We start from the raw sequence: 22,487 nt of genomic DNA on the forward strand, positions 1-22,487 counted from the left end.
TTCCATCTCCTTTACATTGAAGGTATAATCCATTGAAGTCCCAGCTTTCTAAAGAGATTTATCACAGTCTCCAATTGATATTGGAGCTTAATTTCTTAAGCTTAAGCTTAATTTCTTGCCCCCCAAATATGGTACTGTCTCTAGGGTTCAGCCAAAAACTCGAGAGAAGCTGATGTTGGTGCTACCTATCACCAGTGTTTCTTGCTTCCACTGGTTTGACCTTTGTTAAGATCATGCCAGTTTAGCAATACAACCACAAAGATGATTTCTGACTGTTTACATTGGGAGGGTCATTGAAAGTATCTAATCTTCCAGCTGCTAAAAACGCAGGTTCCCAATTCTCTCTCCAGTCCTCTCCAGGCTGCCTCCCCTCCCACTCCATTTGGTGGTGGTGGTTTTTTGTTTTTGCTACACCACGCTAGTCCCTTGACCAGGAATTGAAACTGGGCCCCTGGCAGTGAAAACATGGAGTCCCAACCACTGGATGGCCCGGGAATTCCCCTTAAGTGGTTCTTTTCAGTATCCTCCACGTTGGCCAATCAAATGGTCTTCCTTAGTCATCATCTTATTTGACCTTTAAGCATCGTTTGACTGGCTTAAGGACTCCTTCCTTTACACAGCATTTCTTGCTTCTTCAACACATTCCCTGGATATTCCTGTATCACTGGCCTCTCCTTCTTAGTCTCCTTTCCTGACCTTTTGTCTTCTACACAACTTCCCTCTATCCAGTCTTCCCAAGGTGATCTCCTATAACCTGCTGCCTTTATATCCTACCTACATCTCGATGATTCTCACATTTTGGTCTTGGGCCAAAATCTTGAACTGAGCTCTAGACTTATATCCAGCTGCTTACCTGGCATCTTCACTTGGGTAACATTCACTTTAAACCTGTCCAAAACAGAACTCTTGGTTTTCGCCTCCAGCATCTATTCTTCCTCCAGTTTTCTCCACCGTAGTAAGTGGCCCTGACTCCACCATGTGGCTCTAACCAAAGAACTAGGAGTCATCTTTCATTCACCCCCTTCCTGTCACTATCACCTCCAGTATGTCAGTCTTACTGATTCTATTTTTATCTTGAAGTATTTATTTATAAAATTTTATTTATTTTTAACACCAAAAGCATTTTTTATTGGGATATAGACAATTAACAATGTTGTGATAGTTTCAATGAACAGTGAAGGGACTCAGTCATACATATACATGTATCCATTCTCCCCCAAACCCCCCTCCCATCCAGACCAGTACATAACATTGAGCAGAGTTCCATGCTCTGTACAGTAGATCCTTGTTGGTTATCCATTTTAAATATAGCAGTGTGTGCATGGCATTCCCAAAGTCCTTAACTATCTCTTCCCTCTGGCAACCATGAGTTCATTTTCTAAGTGTGTGGTACTGCCTCTACTTTTAAGACATCCTGAATTTTCCCTTTCCTGTCCATCTCTACAACTGCCACCTGAGTGCTGCTGCTGCTGCTGCTGCTGCTAAGTTGCTTCAGTCGTGTCGGACTCTGTGCGACCCCATAGACGGCAGCTCACCAGGCTCCCCCATCCCCAGGATTCTCCAGGCAAGAACACTGGAGTGGGTTGCCATTTCCTTCTCCAATGCATGAAAGTGAAAAGTGAAAGTGAAGTCGCTCAGTCGTGTCCAGCTGTTCACGACCCCATGGACTGCAGCCTACCAGGCTCCCCTGTCCATAGGATTTTCCAGGCAAGAGTACTGGAGCGGGGTGCCATCGCCTCCTCCATCCTGAGTCCTAGTCATTATTAGCTCTAACCTGTACTAATGCAATTGCTTTTTTATTGGTTTCCCTGTGCACATTCTTGATTTTCATAATCCATTTTCATAGAGCCAGCAGAATAATTTTTTAAAAAGGAAAATTAGTCATGTTAACCCCTTAATTAAAATGCTTCAATGGCACACCTTTGCATTTTGAATAAAATCCATATTGTTTAACTAAGACCCTTAAGCCTTTCCCTACAGGACACTTAGTTGTATCTCATAACACTTATTACTATCCGAAACTAATCTGTTAATGTCTTTACTTATTGTCTGCTTCCTCTCTTTAGACTCAAAATTTCAATTATAGAACTACAACAGGACAACTGTCTATTTGTTCCCTACCATAACCTCAGCAATTATTAGGTGATTAATAAATTCCTATTGATTGGAGCTTTCACATTCTAATAGTTCTCTGAACACCCAGTCTTCACGGCAAAAGTAACTACTTCCACATTTGTGCTCAAATAACACTTTGAACACACCACCATTATAGTACTCAGGTGTCTACAAGCTTATCACCTTACTAGAGTGTGCATTTTGTAGGAGTATAAATCATGACATTTTCTTCTTTGAATTTCTAGGGTCTTTTTCACTACCTGATAAGGAGTAGGTAAACAAATGCATGTTTACTGGATAAATGAATGAATGCTAATGAACAGTCACAGAGACTTGAAAAATCATTTTCTAAAATTACTTTCATCAACAGACGAGAAAAACAATATGAACATAACCTTTGGTTCTGGAGAAACAACTAAAACCATGACAAAACAAGCCTCTAATTACATATGTCATGCTTCTGCAAAAGAACTCCTAACAAGGATCAGGACAGAAGAGAGGAAGAAAAGGACTTTCCGGTTAAATGGCTTTGTTCTCCTCTGTATTTGCTCATCAATTTCAGTGCCGCAGCAATGACTCTAGAAACAAGCCAATTTCTGACGGTCATGGGGCCCACATCGTTTTTGGAAATTGGAAATGAAAGAGACTTCTCTCCTTGTCTTTCTGCTAAGGGTTCATTTGGAATCCATTAAATTGATGACTGAGGTAACACCCGTGCCCTTGGGATTATTACCAATAGTGCCCTTAAACTGGCTCCACCAAAGCCGAATCTGTTGCCAGAGAACAATGTCTTTTCTGCCCTTGTAGCCAACAGGCCATGTGGGAAATCAGAAGCTTGTACATAGATACTAGTGCATGGATCTTAGTCATCATACTCAGCAAACACTTCCTAAAAAATCTGGTGCCAAACAATTCTTAAAATAAAAATGTACATGCTTCATTGATTCATGTAAGTGTTTAGATGCTTCTGTTGTATTTACTATTGTTCAGCAGCTCATCTAATGTTACTTGAAGTTGATGAAAACCTTCCCTTAGCTCCTTAAGGCGGCCTTAATTTTCAGCTAAGAGATAAGTGAAAAGGGCTCAAAATAATTTTTCAGCAGCAAAATAGAAGACAGTCACTAATCAGTACCTTAGCAAAAACCTTTTATTATTTTCAAAATACTTTTGACTGCCTGCTTAGTTGTTTTTTTCTAATAAATGGATTTGTGTATAACCCTCATTTGTGAATTCGTGTGCTGCACTGGAGTACTCAGAGACCAGGCGGTAAAGCTACGTTCCTTACCTTTTTAATTCTTGGCACGCTGGAAAATCTCTACCTTCTCTCAAGCCTCCTCTCATATTCTGCTCCTTATCTCCTTCAACAAATTGGATGGGTATGCTAGTGGGAGTGTGATGTTGATAAAAACATACACTTGATTAGCAGAGAAAAATAAAGAGCATTGTTTAAAAAAGGAGGAAAGTATGATGGAGGAGAAGATAAAGAAGTGGGAATAAAAAGAAAACTGGACAATAATGGTGAAGAAAACTGAAGGATAACATTGGAAGACGGGCACCAGAGATTAATTGCTCTTATTAATCTCAGTACCTCCAACTTCTCCAAGCCACCTCAACAATCTGTTTCATGGCAACAGGCCAGTTCTATGCAATGTTTCCATTCTTTAATGGATTCCTTGGGCCATTTTCCACTCCTCGCTTGTTCATTGCCCACGCTTTGCAGATGTGCAAGTGTGAGGCTGAATATTTTAGTTTTCTACTGCTGCTCTAATAAATTACCCTAAATTTATGGGCTTAAGCAACACTTAAGCAACTTATCACCTTCTGTAAGTTAGAAGTCTGACATGGGTCTCACGGGGCTGAAATGAAGATGCCAGCAGCTCCTTTATGAAGAGTGTTAATTTCCTTGCTCACTTTGCTCATTTTGGTTGTTGGCTGACTTCAAAATGGAATGGAAGGCCTTCCTGTTACTGAAATTATTCAAGCAGAGGCTTATAAAAGCTGGTTTTGGAGGATGTTGGTACTGGGTTGCAAGTTGAACCTTATTACTTCTAAGGTCCCTTCCAACTAAAGAATGCATGATCTCGGCAAAAAACACTCTAGTACCAGTTTAAGTCTTAATCAGCTGTCCTGTGTATGGGAAAAAAAAAAAAACTGATTTGCTTACATGGGTAGGACTTCCTATTGGGGATATTGATATAGGTACTTAAATTCACCTTTTTCTGTTGTGTACCTGGTAGTGGTATGCACGGGGATATAATAATGAATAGAGATGGGATAGCATTCAGAATGATGTATCTATATTTCAGATTACTGTGGAGTCTATGCTATTGTGAATGAAAAAATTATTAATTAGAAAAACAAACTATTTAAAACAAACCTAATTTAAAAATAGCAGTGTAAATGATGTAGAAAATTACACTCAATCAGGTACTGATGACAAAATAGAGAACAAATCATTTAATTTTTATTACAAATTTCCAATTTATAACCAAAATATACAACCACTACATTTAAAATCAGTTTGTACACTCACAGTTAAAGTGCTAAGTAAAAACATTTACAAAAACTTGACATCAGTCTACTGTAAACAAAATAAATCTACAAGAGCAGAGTGCAAAGCACATCAGCGAGTGTGAAAGTACAGTTCATGCTCTAGTCAAGCACACTCGCCCTCTATATAGCTCAACAACGGTAAATCCTCCACTCGTTTGGAAATTAATGATCAATTTTAAATACATAAAGAAACATGAAGAACCAATGCCACAAAATACAAACCTTCATCAGCACAGTTTCCAACCAGATGCTTATATGGTAAAGCAAGATTAAAACTTTAGATCAATTTTAGGATCACCTCCATCAGCGTAATTCAGATTAGGGTCTAAAAACTAAACTGCCAAGTGCCAGCAGTTCAAAAACAGTAGCTTTTAAAAATAATGGAAAAGGAATATCTCTTCTACCTTTATATTTCTTGAAAAAGGGAGAAGGTGGTGGTCATTTCTCATAACAGTAAAATGAGTAAAGACTTAAAAAATAAAAAAAAAGAATGGAGACTGCCCACCTGTAAATTCAGTATAAGGGAGCAGAGCTGGAAGACAGGCTCAGCTGAAGGTAGGGCAGACTGAGCCTGAAATAGCCAGCCTCTGAACACTGTGGGTGAACGATATCTAAGATGTTCCGGACACAGTTTTTGAACTGAAAAGCATGAGATCAGCAAGGCCCCTAGTTCTTACGACCCTTAAGAAGAAATGACTGGCTCCCTTCCTCAAGGTCACTGAAAACACACAGCACTTTCAGTCATCACATGGGCTCGTCAAAAGGAGCAGATTCCCAACTTAAGTCACCTAAGTGAAATCTCTTGTCTCAAAATAGTTTCACCAACACTGACTGAACTATTTCCACTTTTGTTTAAAAGCTAAATATTTATTCTACTAATTGATAGTCATCTGTGCTAATAACAATGTATTTGTTTTTTTAAAACAGGTGAAAGGGCTATAGTCACGAACACTTTATTCCAAACCAAGACCCCTAGGTTAATTTTGGAGAGCATTAATTAGGTCAGCTCTTGTTGGCTATCTGCTACCCTTAATGTTTATAATATTATATATATGAGGAGATGTAGTCTGACTTTGGAACAACCCAATCTGCAACCTTTCAAAACACAGTTCTGTTTAAAATTGGGGATTTCCTATGTAGGAGCTTCTCATTTTTATATCCTTTTTTATACTCATACATTTTAATTCTTATAACTTGAAACACAGGTATAAAGAAAATCTTTAAAATGGCATGTTTAGGCAAATCTGTAACATAATATTATTTTAGAATGCATACTAAGAAGACAAAATTCTATAGCTGGCAAAATTGAGTCCATATTAGATATTGGCAGGGGGTAGTTATTTTGCCTTCAAATGATATTTACAGACTATTCCTTTGATACATGACAATATCTCAGTGAATGAAAGCTGAAAAACTATATACAGATTTAATGAAAAAGCTTACATAACTTAAGCATTCCCAAAAGATATTTGCTTCAATTACTGAAGTCATTTTGATTAAATACCTTTGAAAAGTGGGCAATTTAACAGCAAAACAAAGCAGAATTTTCTTGGTAGGCCTCTGGTTATCTGTAGCTTGAATCTTCATAAAGCCTCTGGTAGGTCGGTTAAAAGAGTTGAATTGGGAAGTTGAAATACCTCTTCTAAAAGATCTTTTGTTTGGTTGTTTCTTGAATATGTATTATGAAACTGCTAACATTTGATCAACAAGACCAGCAACTTCACATAACTCAGAATAATATTACCCAGCTATGGCCACATAATATGAATCTCCTTGGGCTGATTCTCAAAAACAAACAAACAAAAATCTACTCAAGAGCCTTCTACTGAGATGACCATGATAACCTAACATATACAATAATGTACAACACTAAGAAAATAAAAGACAAAACAAAAAAAGGGGCTCAAAAAAAAACCCACTCAAATTAAATAAATGTGAGCTTCAGGTATCGTATATTACAGAAAGTGAAATAACTATTAACTATGATAAACTGTGGGATTCCCTGGTGTCTCAGACGGTAAAGCATCTGCCCACAATGTGGGAGACCCAGGTTGGATCCCTGGGTTGGGAAGATCCCCTGGAGAAGGAAATGTACTATAAGGTAAAGAGTACTCCAGTGCTCTTGCCTAGAAAATTCCACGGATGGAGGAGCTTGGTGGGCTACCGTCCATGGGGTCATAAAGACTGAGCTACTCCCCTTTTCACTTCACTTTTCTGATAAACTGTAGACATATATACTTATATAAATAATCCCAATTCACTATCAGATTAAAATACAGCAAAGTTGGCATTTTCTTAGAAAGTTTAAATGAGAAGAAACAGCTTCCATAGCTCTTTCAAATAAAAATAAGACAATTTAACAGCTTTTAAGTGTAAAACGAACTTTTCTTTCTGGTAATGGCAGAAAGCGATTATGGATGGTGTAGCTCTCTTTATCATGCCAAAGTAAATGTTTAAACTGCAGTCACTCCTTCACATAGGCAATATGTTTAAACTTCAATGAAAAAATAAAACTTAAAAACAGAGTCTGGCATTTGAAAATAAAAGCAGAAAAGTTGTTTGAAGTTGGTATTAAAGATTCGTGGAAAAAAAAGATTTGTGAAATGGGATCATTCTAGAGGCATTAACTTTTTTAAAAAGATGAAAGATAAAGAATTCAGATTTATTATGATAATTCACAGCTAAGGTAGAAATAGCACCTGATAACAAGAGAACTTCCAAACTAATGTTTTCAAATCAGACAGTCCTCTTCATGATTAAAAAAATTAATTTTAAGTTCACATATAAAGAAACTGCAACATTTTCAAATACATGTTCAGCTCAGCTCAATGTAAAGAATTACTGTGTTGATCTTGTCTCAGAAACACAGAATTATTTCATATTAAACCTTTCTGCCAGCAAGAGTAGTTCAAAGAAAAATTATCTGAGGCAGGGCTAAGGGAGAGATGGAAGATATTTATAAACTTAATTTTCAAAACTGAGGAGGAGTCAGTTAGAAAAACACAAAAATGGTGGATGGATAAATATAAATTAAACCACCCTAGGATTATCTGTTTTACCTTACAGAATATCCCATTATCAAAACCCAGAAAGCACTCAGACCCAGAAAGTTTAGACCTCAAACTCAAGGTTTAACAAATATTATAGCAAAACACACAGAGTCAGAGAACTGAAAAGAAAGTCATGGTGGTTGTTCTTAACAGGTGGTTAATATAACACTGTAATATAGCAATGTGTGAATGAGAGATGCTGGGCATCTAATTTAACTTTTGGATGTCAGGAGAGCTGCCTGATTCAGTGAACTGACCAAAGACAAGGAATCAAGCACAGCCCAACAAATTACATCAGAAACCAGTGCACCTTCCTGTATCCATTTCCATTATTCTTCTCTACCCCCCAGACACCAAACCCAGTACCTAGATTGTAAATCTACAGACCAGGGGTTCAAGTGATTGATAGGAGTTAGTGAAGACAATTAGAACAAAGACAATGATCTTTCAGTGTAACAGGAACCTCTATGGCCTGGTTCTCAGAGAACATAATTATCAATAAATCTACAAGAGAACTCTGTCGAGAGACGGAAGTGACAGAATCTCTACGTTTTATTACAGAAGGAGGCTTTACAGAAACAACTTCTGCAGAGCTGAAAAAAATAAAACAAAGAAACCACATTTATCTCTAAGGATATTTTAAAGCAGGAGATTCACTTGCTCGTGGCAATCTGGCAACTGTAGCTATGCAAAGAATCTAAGATTTCAGCTCATGGGTAATTAATGAACAGACAAATTTTAATCCAGTCCTCAATTATTTCTGTATTTTATAATTATTTTCATGTCAGCAAACCTAATAGCTTTTTAATTAGTTATATCGGCCATATAACTGTTATATGCTCTGTTACTAACTTTACCTTAATACATTTTGTTTAAAAGTTTAGTCTAAGTAGCTATGCTCATATTTAAGAGAACAAAGACCACAAAATTTTAGATGTTATTTTTTTCTGTACATCAGTTTTAAGGTGCTTATATTGGTTCCTTAGGAGATTTTTCCCTTGGGAGGAAAAAAGGTCATGTCGATTATTTGTAACCTTTTTTTTTACTTTTACAATCTGTAATATAATTTTCCTCCTTTAAAATTACCTAAAATCAAGACTGAAAAACAAAATCAGCAACATAGCTGAATCCTATCAATTTAAGTGCAACTTGCATTAACACTGCAGGCTGATCTAGTATATAGAGTTCATGGGAGGAATAACAAGAATAAGATAATGATTATAAAATAGTCAAGGGATAACCAAACCAGAGACAGGTGGAATCTGAGACACGACCTGGTCTAATCCCCTTTTTCTTTCATTTACAGATGGTTAAACTGAGGTCCCAAGAGATAAAATTGCAAAGTTCCACAGCTCATTGAAAATAGAGGCAACACTACAAATCAGCCCTCTGACACAAAGCTGTCAGATTTAAAAACTAACATAATGTATTTTTACTAAGCATTCAAAAAATCTGCCAATTTAGAAAAAAGAAACTATTAACCTCCAAAGTTCTTTCTTTTATGTCAATAGCATGTCAACACAATTAAAGTAATACTTGCAAGTTAGCAATACAAACAAGCTGACTTATGTAACAAAAATCCCAGGGCTATAATAAAAATACAGTTCATCCTACTGCAGTAAATATGATAAAAAGATTAAAAATATCACTGTCATAAAAATTAATGTTATTAATGAACAGTAATTATGAAAATAACAAAACACTGAATTTTCAAGATCTGAATTACTCTAAGGTAAATACTTGCTTCTCTTGATCAGGGAAAACTGCTGACAGTGACCAATGAAATGATTTTTTAAAAAAATTCTAAACAATGCTATCACAACAGTGAAAATGTCCAAGGAAGGACAAACAGATTTTCTGAGAAAAGTGATTAAAAACAAAAAAAATTCTGAAGGAAACCATTCTTAATACATTTAAGTAGATTGAACTACTCTCTTTTCTAGGAGGTAATGTTGTACTGGCATGGGATTTGACTAAAATGTAAGTGAAATTTTACTTTCTTTTATCTTTATGGCAACAAAAATGTTACCAATTAGAGATTATAGAATAAGAAATACGCTTATTAACTTACTGCATTAAATCTTTATAAATCAACCAAATAGGAATGTCTACAAAGATGGCTGGTTCTGGATAAACCTTAATATTCTCTTTCCCAGAAGACTTCAGATCTTGAGAGAAATTATTATAATCCTATCAATTTGGCTATTAAGGAAGTATAGAATTTAAATTAGGAAAAAATTCAGGAAAGTAATTACAATAAGATGGCAGGTAAAGGTTGCTTAGTTTTCCCATTCCTTTCTCAAAAATCATGTAATTGGAGCAAAACAGAATTGAAGTGAGTTAAAATATGAAGAGATGTCAACATAATTTTTCAATAAAAAACATAAAAACAACACAAGAATAATGTATAAAATCATACAGCTACTAAGAAACATAGCTGAATTAAACATAAACACCTTTTCTTACTCAGTTGTAAAGAGGCATAAAAGCAGTTTAAAAGAATCATGAGTTCCTTTGTACATCTAGGTTCTATAAAAATGCCCTTTTGCGTGTTTATGTGTGGAAAAGAATGGAGAAATCCTTACTTTATGCAGGTTAAAAAATTATATATACAAATATAATAGTATCACTTAAAATTTAAAGTTTTGCCATGATGAAAACCAATTAGTTACCGTCATCACTAATAAACAAGAATTACCTCAAAAAGTAACAGGGCCTACACTTCTCTTTATATTTTTCTTGTCAAACTAATGTAGTTATATCATTCCATATCAGAGCAGACATATAATGGATATCCCCAAATTTCTTTTGAAAGTGACCTATAAATTCAACCATATAAATTTTCAGAGTATATTCTGGTATAACATATAATAAAGGGCCAAAACAAACTAAGGGCACAATCATTCTCGAAAAAGAATCTCATTTTTAAAGGGTCAACTGGATTGCTGATTTGAAGACCGTGTCAAATGAATCCTGGCCTAACCGCCTGTTCTGTTTTAACTGCTCAATACCACTATGCTTGCTTTCTGTAACCCCCAAATTCTAACAAAATCAAATACTATCAGTGTTTTTTAAAGAGTACTATAATTCTTGTTAGCTCATTTGATCCTCACAATGTCCTGTAAAGCAGGTCTCAGAGCCCCAAATTACCTCATCCTCATTTTACATCAAAGAAATTGAGACAAAGAGAAATTAAATGACCGGTTCAGTTAACATCATTATTATGGGTCTTCTGAATCCCAAGCCCAGGGCAATTTTCATTACACTAGACTACGTCAGTCATCCAAGCATGATAATATATAAATACACCTTTGGCATGTCAAAAGCAATATAAATATCATCATGGCGAAAATTTGGTATGTTGACATTTTCTAAGCTCCAGCCACTGATCCACTACTTTATCAAAAAACTTTTAAGTAGTTCCTTTTATTTCATGGGGATATAGTCTACACCAGTAAAGTTACAACTTCAGTTATCTCCAGCTATTATCATGAAGAAACTAATGAGGTAGGTTAAAATGTAGTTAATTTTCCTCATTTGAAGAGATTCTTAGAATTTTCTTAAATCTGCTCCAAGAAACAGTTTTAGAAAAAGAAAATCATCATTAATAAAGGTTTACTTGAATATTCATTCACCCAACTAGTATACAAAGATCTAATTTCACATAAGACCAACAAGAACCTACTTACTTCTAAAAACTGCTGTTCACCTTTTAAAATTACTATTAAGTGTTAGCATTAAGTTTGCATATACATTTAATTAAAATAGTAATATGAGCCGTTACTCTAGGAGGAATACTTTATCTGGTGCGATTCATCGATTATTACTCGCCACATATTATTCCAGTAAAGCAGAGACTCATTTCACTTAGCTTAGACTCTTCAAATTTCTTTGAACTGAGACTATCATGACTAAAGTGAGTTGCATAACATTCATTTATTTAAATATTTTAATTGAAAACCTACCATGCCCTCTTCTAGTTGGTGAGTTATTAACTGTTCTTTGAAACTAATTATTGTTTTGAACTTAATATTGTTTTGAGTTGTTTGCTTTAATCACTGAAAAAATTCAATACAATATTGCTGAAATCAGAGTACTTTTTGAAAACTTTCTGGTTATATGTTAACATTTTAGAGAGAACTATTATTTTCTCAGTTGTCAACTGAACAAATAAAATACTAAACATTATCATCTGCCAATCACAACACAAATTGAAACATATGGTAAAAAAGCTGTCCGGACTTGTTCAAGTTGCTTTAAGCTAGCTGAGACTTGAAACTGTTTTGCTGTAGTTCTTCAACTGTCTCTTTGGAGAAAAAAGTCTTAATCTGGAGCACTAGTTGGATAAATAACACAACCCAAACTAAATACTGTTATTTAAAATGACAGATTAACAATATTAAGTAAATTCTGTGAAGCAAAACTAAGATAGTGAAAGTAACTGAAAGGCCAATAAAGCATTTACGAATATATCAACAGTTTAACAAAGAAGATACAAATGAATATTTAAAAATCAGGAAGCACAGGGTTAAGATTTTCATATTGATGTTCACTTAACTGTCTATACTTGGCCCACAAAGAAACCAATTAACATTTTGGCAATTGATGATATACTGCAGATGGCAATGAATGACAGCATCTTTGAGCTCAAACTGGTACCTTTGATGGTAACTTATTTTTGTGTCTGAATGTTTGTTTTGGGTCTTTCATGCTGTTCTCAGGAGAAATTCTCAGACAAAAGCCTCATGAATTGCTGATTTATTTATAAATGAGTTGTTACCAATTTGATCTTCAGAGTTAAGGTCTACTGTCAGATGTGAGGGAATTCAGACGCTACTTGTCCTGAGTATTAATTCCAGTTTCAAGGATAAAGACAATGAAGATGGAGGAAAAAGTAAAGCACCTGAGCCAAATGTTCAAATATCTCATGAAGAATTAATAATAAATATTAAGAAATATGTACTTTGAAAGAAAAAAACATGACAGGCAAACAAATTATCAGAAAACTGACTTCTGTGCCTGATGAAAGCTTTTCCAACACCAAATTTCTTGGTACATTTTGTTTTAAAAAAGGAGAGGAAAAAGTCCACATGAATTCAAACACATGTCAAAGACTGTACTATGGTAGCCCTCAAACAAATATCTTAAATCTTCAATAATCTTAATCCCTTCTAGTTCATAACACTAAAGTTTTCAAAGAGCTTTCAGCTTTCATGATTTTTCATCTGATACCTATTGACAACTTTGTGAGGTAGGTATTTATTTTCTATCTTCATTCAAAAACAAGGGAACTGAGGCTCAGAGAAATTAACTTGTAAAAGGTAAAAAACTAGCACATGGCAAAGCCAGACCTCTCTGGAGTCTAGAATATTTTTTAAAGTCTGATTCTTGGATATCTGCATAAGGATCACCTATGATATTAATATTTTTACGATGACAGATTTTTAAAGTCCTACTATCACCTTTGACTTACTGAGTACTAATTTTTAGGAGTGGGGTCCAGAATTCCAGTTGTAGATCAATCAGGTAATAGATATAAAAGCCTAACGTTGAGTCCAGCTAGGTTTTCACATGATATAATATGATGCCATCATATTATCAGCAGGAGCAAGTTAGTTTCAAACAGCCTGCAGTGAGGCCTGCAGCAGATTAGAATCACTGGGGAAGCTTTTTACAAAACTACCAGTCCTCATCTCAATGAGAGGAAGGTGTTGGGCATTGCCCGAGTGATTCTTACCTGTAGTCAGCGTTGAGGATGGCTTGTTTAAATATGCTTGTCTACATAACACATTCAGCATTTTCCAGAATTTTTCTTTCCCTTCCGATCATTACCATGCCTAATAAAGTTTAAAATTTTTATTATGTTATTTAAATACTACAAGACAAAATGTCAAAGATTTTTGAGTTGATATTTTTAAAAAGATACTTCACAGCAGGACTAATCATGCTTTATTAAGCTACAATGAATTTCAAATATCCCAAATTAATCACCACTGTGCACTCGGGTTATATATATATTTCAGCTGTAAACAAGAATGACCCAGAACCTGAAGATAAAGGTGTGGGGCAAAAGCTGTAGCTTATTGGCTACTGGGCAATGCGAGTGCGAACAAGTCCACTGATAGGAGGGGCCTGGATACCAACATCTGGCGGCTTTGGCAAGATTACATCTCACTGCAAAAAACACAATAACAGATACAGAGGAAACACTCTGCGAGGAAACACTTTGCTGTTTTGTAACTATGGTTACTACAAAAAGGCTTACAGTGTGTGATGCTTATCTTATTACATGCTTCCATAGAACATATCTGAACATGAAGTTCTCTACAAATCAATACTACTACATGGGAAAAAATGGCTAAAAGTAAAAATTTTCCATCATGCATATGGATAAGTTATCAATATAAAAACACAGCCAGTAAAAGTAATATTTACAAAAGTAATAAAAACAGCACAATTACTGAGAAAAAAATGCCCATCTCCGCTTTTACTTTGTTGCTAATCCTACTCCTGTATTTCTCTGGATAAAGACTATTTTGACAGAATTTCAAAAGAGTCTTCAGTAGACTAATCAGATTCTTCAGTTGATTTTATATTCTATTAGCTAAAATTCCCTTGCTGATTTATCAAATTCTTCTACAGTTTAAAAACACAGTTCTTTTTCACTTAGTGGAAAGAAAACTACAAAGTCCTACTATTCATCTGAGAAATAAACCTTGCATAGAAAATTTCTTTAATTCTGAAATTTTGTTTTATTAACAGAACTACCAGAATGTTACCTCACAACTAGTTGATATACGAAAGTTCACTATAAAGCAGTCATCATACATTTAGGATTTCTCCAAATATAAAACAAGTAGGTTTATAAAAATGCTTACCAGACAAATAATTATTTTTCATAACCTAGAAATAAGAATTATTTATGTGATGATATCATTCTTAGCATTTTGGATGCCTTGAGGTTCCAAGTTTGATGCAATATAAAAAGCAAAAATTTACTTTTCAATGGACACAATCTGCACCTGACTGAAAGCATCATAACAGTGAGTTACAGCAATCAGTCATGCAAAGGCAAAGAATAAAATCTGCTTTTTAAACAGCACAAATTTTCCACCGTAGACAGGACAATTTAAGCACTGGTTCCATCTTCTTCAATAACCCGATTCATGCTGGTACCATGTGTGATGTGAGTCATAGGATTGTTACTGAGATCTCTGATGCTGCTATGTCGTGACTGTTCATTGAGCCGATGGGAACTGCTGTGCCTGGAGTGATCTGTAAGCCGTGACATGCTGCCATGAGGTAGTCTCTCCTCCACTCCTCTGTAACTGCAGGGAGTGTACCTAATGTTGGGGACAACAGAACACACTAGAAAATAACACTGATTTACAAAATAATTTCATGATTTACACTGCTGAATTATTCAAGTGGCCAAACAAAAGGGAGAAAGAATCTACTAATTAGGCTCAGAATTAAGAGCTGCCTCGCAAAAAGACAGAAGCTGAAGTTAAGCAGAACCAACTGATCTAGAACTATGCTAAGTGAGGATACTTTTCTCATTCAAATAAGTTTTGGCTTGTGAGGTGGGTCCCGAGAGAGGAAGAACAAGAACAGAAGAAATATGGCATTGTCCCAGGCCACCTAGAAGAAGGGTGATAGTCATGGTATAGCAAACCCCAATTTCACTACAACCCTGGGAGTGGAAAAGGGAGCATATGAAATTAGAGGAGAAATTAAAAAGGTTAGGGAGTTGGCAAGCAATGATGATGCTAAGTGTGGACAGCTTCCTTCCAGAGAGCCCAGTTAATAGCTCAATTAACTACACGTAAATGGTCTTACTTTTCATTAGGGCTTGAGGCTGTCAGGATGCTAGTTCATAAAAGCTACATGGACTTAAACACAACTAACAACCTCCTAACACTTTGTAACCCATGTTCCCTCAGAAGCAAATTCTCTCCTTATCCCTTCCCCAAGATGTGTGTCAACTGGGTTCCATTGCTCATCGCAGGCTGTCCTCTCCATCATTCTATTTATCTTGAAAGGCAGCAGGGTGACCTGTTAAAATTTTCTTTTGTTGCAATTCTGATTCACTGAGTCCCCATTAGAGCTAAGAAAACTCCCAGTCATATATACTATATGTGTGTGCGTGCTAAGTCGCTCAGACGTGTCCAACTCTTTGTGTGACCCTGTGGACTGTAGCCCTCCAGGCTGCTCTGTCCATGGGATTCTCTAAGCAAGAGGACTGGAGTGTGTTGCCATGTCCTCCTCCAGTGGATCTTCTTGACCCAGGGACTGAACCTGTGTTTCCTGTGGCTCCTGTATTGCAGGTGGATTATTAACCACTGAGCCGCTGGGAAAGCCCCTATATAACTATACACAGTTTTGTAAAAAGCATTTAATTTAGAATAACAACAATCAAAGACAACAACCAAGTATAATTAATAAATTAAGTTTTAGTAGCATTTCTAAAAATAAAAAGGAGCTGGCAGGTTTTTCCTTTTTTAAAGTCATCAAAAGAACTAGCCATGAACAGCTGAAGACCTACTGGTATTCAGAAAATACCAATTTATCATTTCCCTCAGTTAATGATTATAACAAATTTCATGACTCATTGTGAATCATTTGTAAAATTTAAAGATTTTAAAGACTGATTCATATACTACTGAAGTGATCTAGTCTTATATAGCAGTGCTTATCAAACAATGTTTTCATTAAATCACAAAGTTTAAAAATTAAGTCCTTTTAAAATGATAAAAGAAAGCATGTCTTTCTTCTCCTGTTTGAGTAAAGCAAAAAAGAAAATTTAAGAATGAAAAACTACCTTTAGAATATTTTTTTAATTCCTCAAGTTAATGGATAAAAGAGCATTTAATTTTTATTTATTAAAAGACTTCACATTCAGAACATAAAGGTTTTAAATTTGATTTGTAAGTTTTGATTAAATAATTACAATGTTGCAAATTAAAATAATGAAAATAGAATAAGCATGTTATTCTAGTTAATAATTATTTTACATAATTATTGCCCTAAACTGAAAATTTTTCTATGACTTGCTAGCTAATTTGGAGAACTTTCACCTCTCGATGACTTCATAAGTATCTAATTCATGTAAATATGGCAAATGAAAAAAGCAAAATGTGATGATATCAAAGCAATTAAAAATATGAATCACATTTTCTAAAACTGAAACCTAAATCTTTTAAGTTTAATTTAGTGAATAAGACTCAAAGAATACCTTTTTCATAGAAAAAACTGAGTTATGTCTATTTAAGTGAAATATATGGTTATTCACAAAATTCTAGTATATGAACCACCTGCCCATGGATAATCAAGACTCAACTACACAGTAAAATGTCACCCACTTACCAAACTAACCACTCATTCTCAAATTCCACCCAGCGACTCGTCCATTTCCCTTTCTATATCCTCTCATTTAACTGCCAATTACTTACTCTTTGAAGTCGATATATATGTGTAGGTATATTTACCTAAGTCTATTTTATTTTACATAGCACTGAGATCAGTAATTATCCGTCAAGGAATCTGGACTAGAGTGAGTACTGAGAAGCAGATAATATGTGTAATCTCACAGCCAAGATAACACGAGATGATGAGAAAACCATGGCCAAAATATAGTGTTAACGTGTAAACTTAAAAACTGACTGATGCAGAAAGAAATATCCATGAGATGGCATGCCCAAATTATTTCTAGTTGTTTGACAGATTTACTTGTTTCCTCCTTCGTAGCTCAGTGATAAAACATCTGCCTGCCAATGCAGGAGACATGGGTTCGATCCCCGGGTTGGGAAGATTCTCTGGAGAAGGAAATGGCAACCCACTCCAGTATTCTTGCCTGGAAAATCCCATAGACAAAGGAGCCTCGCAGGCTACAGTCCATGGGGTTGCAAAGAGTTGGACCTGACTTAGCAACTAAAGAACAACACAGGGCTAGATACTGTCAAGGGATATACAGGTATCTGTCAGCAAGTTCACATTCTCCAGAAACTGCAAACTTAGCTGAGGAAAAAAAACTGTACTGAAAATAGGTCACACTCAAAGAGTGTTTAAAAAGCAATTAATTAGCTGCCATGGTATGGGAATTAAGCAGAACTTAAAGGATGAGTGTGATTTTAATTAAGCAGAGAGATAAGAAAGGCCATCACAGGAGGTCATGCGCTATCCCCTAATTTCCACGACACTAAACTTTCATAGAGACCTTCGTGTGTTTATAAGCATGCTAGGCTGTTCTTACTGCCTTGTTTTCATTACCGTATCATGTTCTCCTAGAACGGGACGATGGAGGATGAGATGGTTGGATGGCATCACCTACTCGATGGACATGAGTTTGAGCAAGTTCCGGGAGTTGGTGATGGACAGAAAAGCTTGGCGTGCTACAGTCCATGGGGTCACAAAGAATCGGACATGACTGAGTGACTGAACTGACGATGACTGATGATCTCGTTCTTGGTATGTCCTTTTTTATTAAGCTTTAAGGAATTCCATCTCACAGCTTTTTAATTACCACTACCTTATATTAAAGATTATAAGCTTTCTTATCTAAACTTTAATTTCGTTTAGATTACAGAAGCTAAAATTCTCCTATATTTAACTCCCTTCAGAAATCCTCTGCTCAGTATGAACTCATTACTTGTATTACCATTTGCTCACCCTATTTATCTCCTCTGAGATATTTTCAGAGAGGCCAATCTGATCATTTGAAGCGCTATAACACTGACACTAACACTAACACTCACAGTTTCAATTACATGGTGGGCTGCGGTCTATGGGGTTGCACAGAGTCAGACACGACTGAAACGATTGAGCAGCAGCAGCCTGGACTATTTTTAACTGGTTATTATGTACATGTGGTGCCTTTCCTGTAAGGTTCTATTCTGCTGGAAAACAGAAATTATACTTTAGCTTTCTCCTGTGTATCTCTTAATACACAGAATGCCACCTGCATAAGAGCTGTAGTATAACTGTTTATTCCTTATTGAAAAGGATGAGGCTAATAATGTCAAATATCAAATACTGCTGAAAGTCAGTTCATGGAGCTATGCTATCACGTCAGTCATGACCAATTCTCTGTGACCCCATGGCAGGCTCCTCTGTCCATAGGATTCTCCAGGCAAGAATGCATTGCCATTTCTTCTTCCAGGGAATCTTCTCAACCCAGGGATCAAACTCATGTCTCATGTCCCCTGCACTGGCAGGTGGGTTCTTTACCACTAGCGCCAACTGGAGCTAGCAGTTCATGCAGGCAGATATTCTGAAAGATTCTCTGGTTTCCTCTCTTTCTATGAGTGTTTTAAGTTAAGAGCTCTAGTTTTACTCTAGAAACTTCCCAACTGGGCTTACTTACAACCTCCTATCCCATGCTGTTGTCAAAGTCATCTTCCTAAAACACGAATCTGATTTTATCACCCCAATGCTCAAAGTCTTTTAATAGTTTCTCATTGCTCTAGGGGGAAAAAACCCCGAACTCCTCAGCATCTCCTACGGCAGGCCTGATACCTAAATGCCTTTTCGTCCTCCTTGCCCCTGCATGTGCTGTTTCCTCGTCTGAGATTTCCAGCTGCCTCCTCTGCACCCTAGTCAGATTAAAGTACTGCCTTGTTTGTGGACGAGACTTTCCACAGTGACTTAAAAGGCTTTCTTCTCTGGAATCACAAAGCACATCGTATATGATTTTATCATACCTACTACTCTTTTGTCTTCCATCTCTGCGTTCCTAGCACCTAGAAGAATGCTTTTCACTTAGGAGTGCTAAATGAAAGGAAAAGGCAGGAAAGGGAAAGGATCTTAGATGGTGGTTTAAAAACAGGTCACTGGTTATGTTAGAAGTTGGGTAAGAAGGTGAAAAAGACCAGAAATACAAAGAAAGAAGGATGGAACTGGTAGAAAGGAAATATTCAAAATATTTCAAAAATCTGGCAAGGAAAATAAAAATAAATGGATACAAGAGAGAAAACATGTCAAAGTTAAAGAAAGGCTGCTCCTTTTCAAAACCTAAGTAGGTGACCAAGTTAGACGGCAAAAGCAAGCAAGCTGAGGGGACAAACAAGGTCTAAAAAGAGGGTACATCTAGGGATCATATCCTACATGCCAAGGACAGGGAAGACTGCAAGAAAGGCTGGAGTGAGACTGGAAGAATACAGGACCGCCATGGAGACAGAGAATTTCAGGCATCATGACTTTCATTCTTTCAGTTTCCCAAGCTTAGAAACCTTAAAAAAATTTCTTTTGGCACATTCCTTCTCCCCGACTGCTTTTAATCCATCACCAACTCCTATCATTTCTTCTTTTTAAATATCTTTCATATCAGCTCTTACTCTCTTGGCACTGGCACTGTTCTTTCATAAACTTCCACCATCTCTTAACTGAATTACTACAAAACTCCTAAGAGGTTGCTAATTCTAGTGTCTCTACCATCAAACATAACAAGAAAGCACATCCTGCCCACTCTCAGACATTCTCTGCGAAGCTCTCTCCCACCTCCTCCCCACCAGATTTAATCACCCCCTTGTCCATGCTACCAAATAGGGGCGCCGGCCAACTGCGGCCTACTGGTCAACCTGGGCCCCTTCCTATTTCTGTAAACAGTTTTCCTGGAACACAGCCACTCCTATTTTGACTGCATGCTGTCTATGGCTGCTTTCAAGGTATTAACAGCAGAAATGAATGGTGCCAACAAAGACCATGTGACCCACAAAGCCTAAAGGTATTTAGATGTTATTTCAGTTATAATACAATATTTATTATATTAGTTTTTTTTCACTTTATAGAAAAATTTGACAGCCTCTGGACTATACGATTGTATTTGCATTTTACTTTAATTATTACCTTATATTGATAATAAAAGTTGATAACAGGCACTTACTGAGATGGGCACTGTTCTGAGCAATTAGGTATATTATCTCTTTTTTACAACATTGCTAAAGGGATAGATACTATTACTATTTCCATTTTACAGATGAGGAAACTGAGGCTTATTATTCTAGACCCCATGCTTTCAACTACAACACAAATAGTGACTACCCTATTTTTCTTGAGCTTAATAAGAACAAAGATCATGCCTCAATCAGTTCTGTATTCCCAGAGACTCACACAGTGTCTGACATGGTAGGTATTCCAGAATTGTTTGCTAAGTTAATCTTACTAGAATAACCACTTTTACTCTGCCTGCTCTCCGATGTGCAATGAGTCCACATTGCTCACTGCATCACATCTAAACTCTTCTGGTTGGCATTAAGTCTGACCATAATCTGGGACAACTGAACCTAGCAAAGTTCAGAAAGGTTAATAATGATCAACTTGTTTCAGAACTGGCTGCTCTTCCTCGGATGCCATGTGACTCTAACTCAGCACGTGAAATAAACTAAGCTGCCGGTGAGACTCACCTGCCATCACGGGACCTGTGCAGGCTGCCGTGGTAGCTGCTCACTTTGCTGTGGACACTCCCTGCTTTGCTCCTCTGGTCATCCACCATGGCCAGCTGCGTTGAGGAAGCATGTGTGGATGTCCCTTGAGTGGAAGTTCCTCTTGATTTCCTTATGATAGGAGTATTGGGATCCCTCAGGAGGGACTGAGCAAAATCAGGTTCCTGGAGTACCTGTCGGCTCTCGTTCACTATCCTAGATAACAAAATACTAAGTGTAAGATAAGAACCCTACAGACCAAAAACAATAAGTACTTTGACAGACTGACGTTATTCTTCAGAGAAAAAGCTCTCCAAACGATGTCTTTAGGACATATGGAAGGTAACACTGTCGAGAGAAGAGAGACTAAAACAAAAATCTGTGTCAATCTGTCCCCTAAACTGGTATGACGGAAAGAGGTTTATCTTAGAATAAGGAAATCAGGATTTTAGTTCCAACTCTATCAATAAACATGTGATCTTGGGCAAGTCACTATCCCCTTTTCAATGAAGGCATACAATTTCATCATTTTTAAAAAGTCCCTTCCGGCTAAAGAAATTTATCATTCTCGAGGTCACTGAAATATTGCAAAGGTACTACTATAAAGTAAAAATATTATTTTCTTGCATGGTTTACTGAAGTAATGGAGGCCTCATCATGACATGGACTCATTTTTTTAATTTGTAAGAGCAGTTGTTTTTAGGTTACAAGTTGATTTTACGACAGAAGCTGCTGTCTAGTGCTTGAATAAACATGAATGACCATAACTAGAACAAAACGTATGAAAAATTAATTTAAGCAAATGAAGTCCCAGACATAATAAAGGCTTAGGAAAAAAATAATTAAGGGGATGAATTATGTCCAGAGCTAAAGTTTTTAACTGCTATGAAAAGGCTAAAAGCAGATAGGTGTTTACGTTGATGAACAAAATGGTAATTAAAGAGCCAATTAAACAGGTGCAAAGGTCAGTGTATCAGTTTGGGTAAATAAGTGACTATAAGAATCATAAACTTAAAATTATACAATATTTTTTTTTAAAGTTCTGACATGTGAAGATTAGATCATAAATTGACAAAGTGCATATATTCTAAGTTTTCAAATTAGAAAAGAATCACTGCTGTTATTGCCATTGTTATTTTGCTGGGGTAGAAGGACTCAAAGAAGACTAATATTTGTTGAATACCTGCATAGTGCCAGGTGTCTTACATATATTCTCTGTTAATCTTTCTTAATAATGTTTTTATTATGGAGATTAACTCCTAAACAGACACTTCTATAGGGTAGATATCCATCAAGAGTAAACATTGTGATCCCCATTTTATAGATGAAGAAACTGAGGTCACAAGGGATT

At 36.3% G+C, this 22,487-nt stretch overlaps 1 protein-coding gene across 1 annotated transcript in view; it reads right to left on the reverse strand.

The window, feature by feature from the left end:
- Window positions 1–14,847: 14,847 nt before the first annotated feature.
- The window catches only part of FZD3 (frizzled class receptor 3), an 80,567-nt gene continuing 72,927 nt past the window's right edge, over window positions 14,848–22,487 (reverse strand). The window contains exons 5-6 of the mRNA XM_052645058.1: window positions 21,119–21,352; window positions 14,848–15,061 (exon numbers count right to left, since the gene is read on the reverse strand). Of these exons, the coding sequence (XP_052501018.1) occupies window positions 14,848–15,061; window positions 21,119–21,352 (448 nt within the window). The remainder of the gene's footprint in view (window positions 15,062–21,118; window positions 21,353–22,487) is intronic.

This window comes from Budorcas taxicolor, chromosome 8, assembly GCF_023091745.1.
Source record: "Budorcas taxicolor isolate Tak-1 chromosome 8, Takin1.1, whole genome shotgun sequence".
NCBI lineage: Eukaryota > Metazoa > Chordata > Mammalia > Artiodactyla > Bovidae > Budorcas > Budorcas taxicolor.